This window comes from Austrofundulus limnaeus, unplaced genomic scaffold, assembly GCF_001266775.1.
Source record: "Austrofundulus limnaeus strain Quisiro unplaced genomic scaffold, Austrofundulus_limnaeus-1.0 Scaffold1559, whole genome shotgun sequence".
Classification (NCBI taxonomy): domain Eukaryota; kingdom Metazoa; phylum Chordata; class Actinopteri; order Cyprinodontiformes; family Rivulidae; genus Austrofundulus; species Austrofundulus limnaeus.
Genome location: NW_013953961.1, coordinates 59,308 through 60,475, shown reverse-complemented (window position 1 = coordinate 60,475; position 1,168 = coordinate 59,308). Strand labels below are relative to the sequence as shown.

General features: G+C 43.3%; 1 protein-coding gene across 3 annotated transcripts in view; it reads right to left on the bottom strand.

Moving 5' to 3' along the window:
* Positions 1 to 14: 14 nt before the first annotated feature.
* The window catches only part of ift70 (intraflagellar transport 70), a 13,129-nt gene continuing 11,975 nt past the window's right edge, over positions 15 to 1,168 (bottom strand). For all 3 annotated transcript variants that reach the window (XM_014032857.1, XM_014032858.1, XM_014032859.1), the window contains 3 exons: positions 1,020 to 1,098; positions 434 to 563; positions 15 to 347 (listed from right to left, as the gene is read on the bottom strand). In XM_014032857.1, coding sequence (XP_013888311.1) covers positions 211 to 347; positions 434 to 563; positions 1,020 to 1,098 — 346 coding nt within the window. In that variant the 3' untranslated portion in view covers positions 15 to 210. The remainder of the gene's footprint in view (positions 348 to 433; positions 564 to 1,019; positions 1,099 to 1,168) is intronic.

Here is a 1,168-nt window from a genome sequence, read left to right as displayed (position 1 = left end):
TCTTTACATTGAGTTTTGTTTTTTGTAAAGACATTTTTTTTWTTAAATAACATTTAGTTCTCAGAATATAAAAGTAGTTTATCATAAAAACTGTATGAAGAACTAAAGTGTTTTCATGCTAAGCTTCTGTCAACAGAACTAAATAAATACAAACAAATTCTGTGTCCACTCTTTTCTCAGAAAGACGAACTGGTGTTTGTCCTAACTGTCTCACTTGTTCCATCCGATCACCTCGTAGAACAAAGACTTCAGCAGCCGGGCCTCGTAGGTAACTGTGTTCTTACCGATGTGGGTCTGGACCTGGTCCAGAGGCTGCTCGATGAAGGCCGGGACCTCCTTCCCATAAACTGCAGGGAGACCAAGAAGACAGGTTCAGACAGGTCAGTGAACTTTAACTGGCCTGCAGTGGAGCAGTCATGTTTCTGCAGCTCACCCTCACAGAGCTCCAGGAACTGAAGACACTCCTGGACCACAGCATCCTGCAGCATGATCATGTGTTTGGACATGTTCTCCAGCAGAGACAGGAAACAACGCTTGGCGTAAAACCACGTGTCTGTCCCCAGCTAAAGACACAAACACAACCTGCTTCTTATCCACGCTTTGCTTCTCTCCGCAGAAAATCTGCACTTTTCTGACAGAGACCACCTGACTGAAACAGAACCTAAGATCTGGAGTCCCTCCAGGGTCCACATCCCTGAGATCTGTTCTGTTCCCCCTGTGAGGGAGACGCTTTGTGTCCTCAGGTGATGAGCTGGACCAAAGGTCCCACAGAGACCAGCTCAGTCTCAGAGAGGAAGAACTGGATCTAATCCTTATTCTGGGGTTAGATTTAAACAGTAGGACCACCACAGAAGAAGAACCAGTCCTGATGAGGACACTACTCAACCTTCTGAGTCATCATCAGGTGATTGATGTCATTTTACATGAAATATTTGTTTTTCTCCTGCTTGTTGTTTGAAACAAACATGATATTTTCAGTAAACAGCTGACTGTAACAAGCTGTCCACTCAGTCACAAACCTTCTTGTTGTACGGCTCCAGGCTCTTAATGACGCGAGAAATGCCAAAGTTATAGTTTCCTTTGGCGCAATACAGCGTCCTGAAACAAACAAAAACAAAGAAATAAACAAACAAAACCAAATAAACAAACAAAAACAAAGAAATAAACA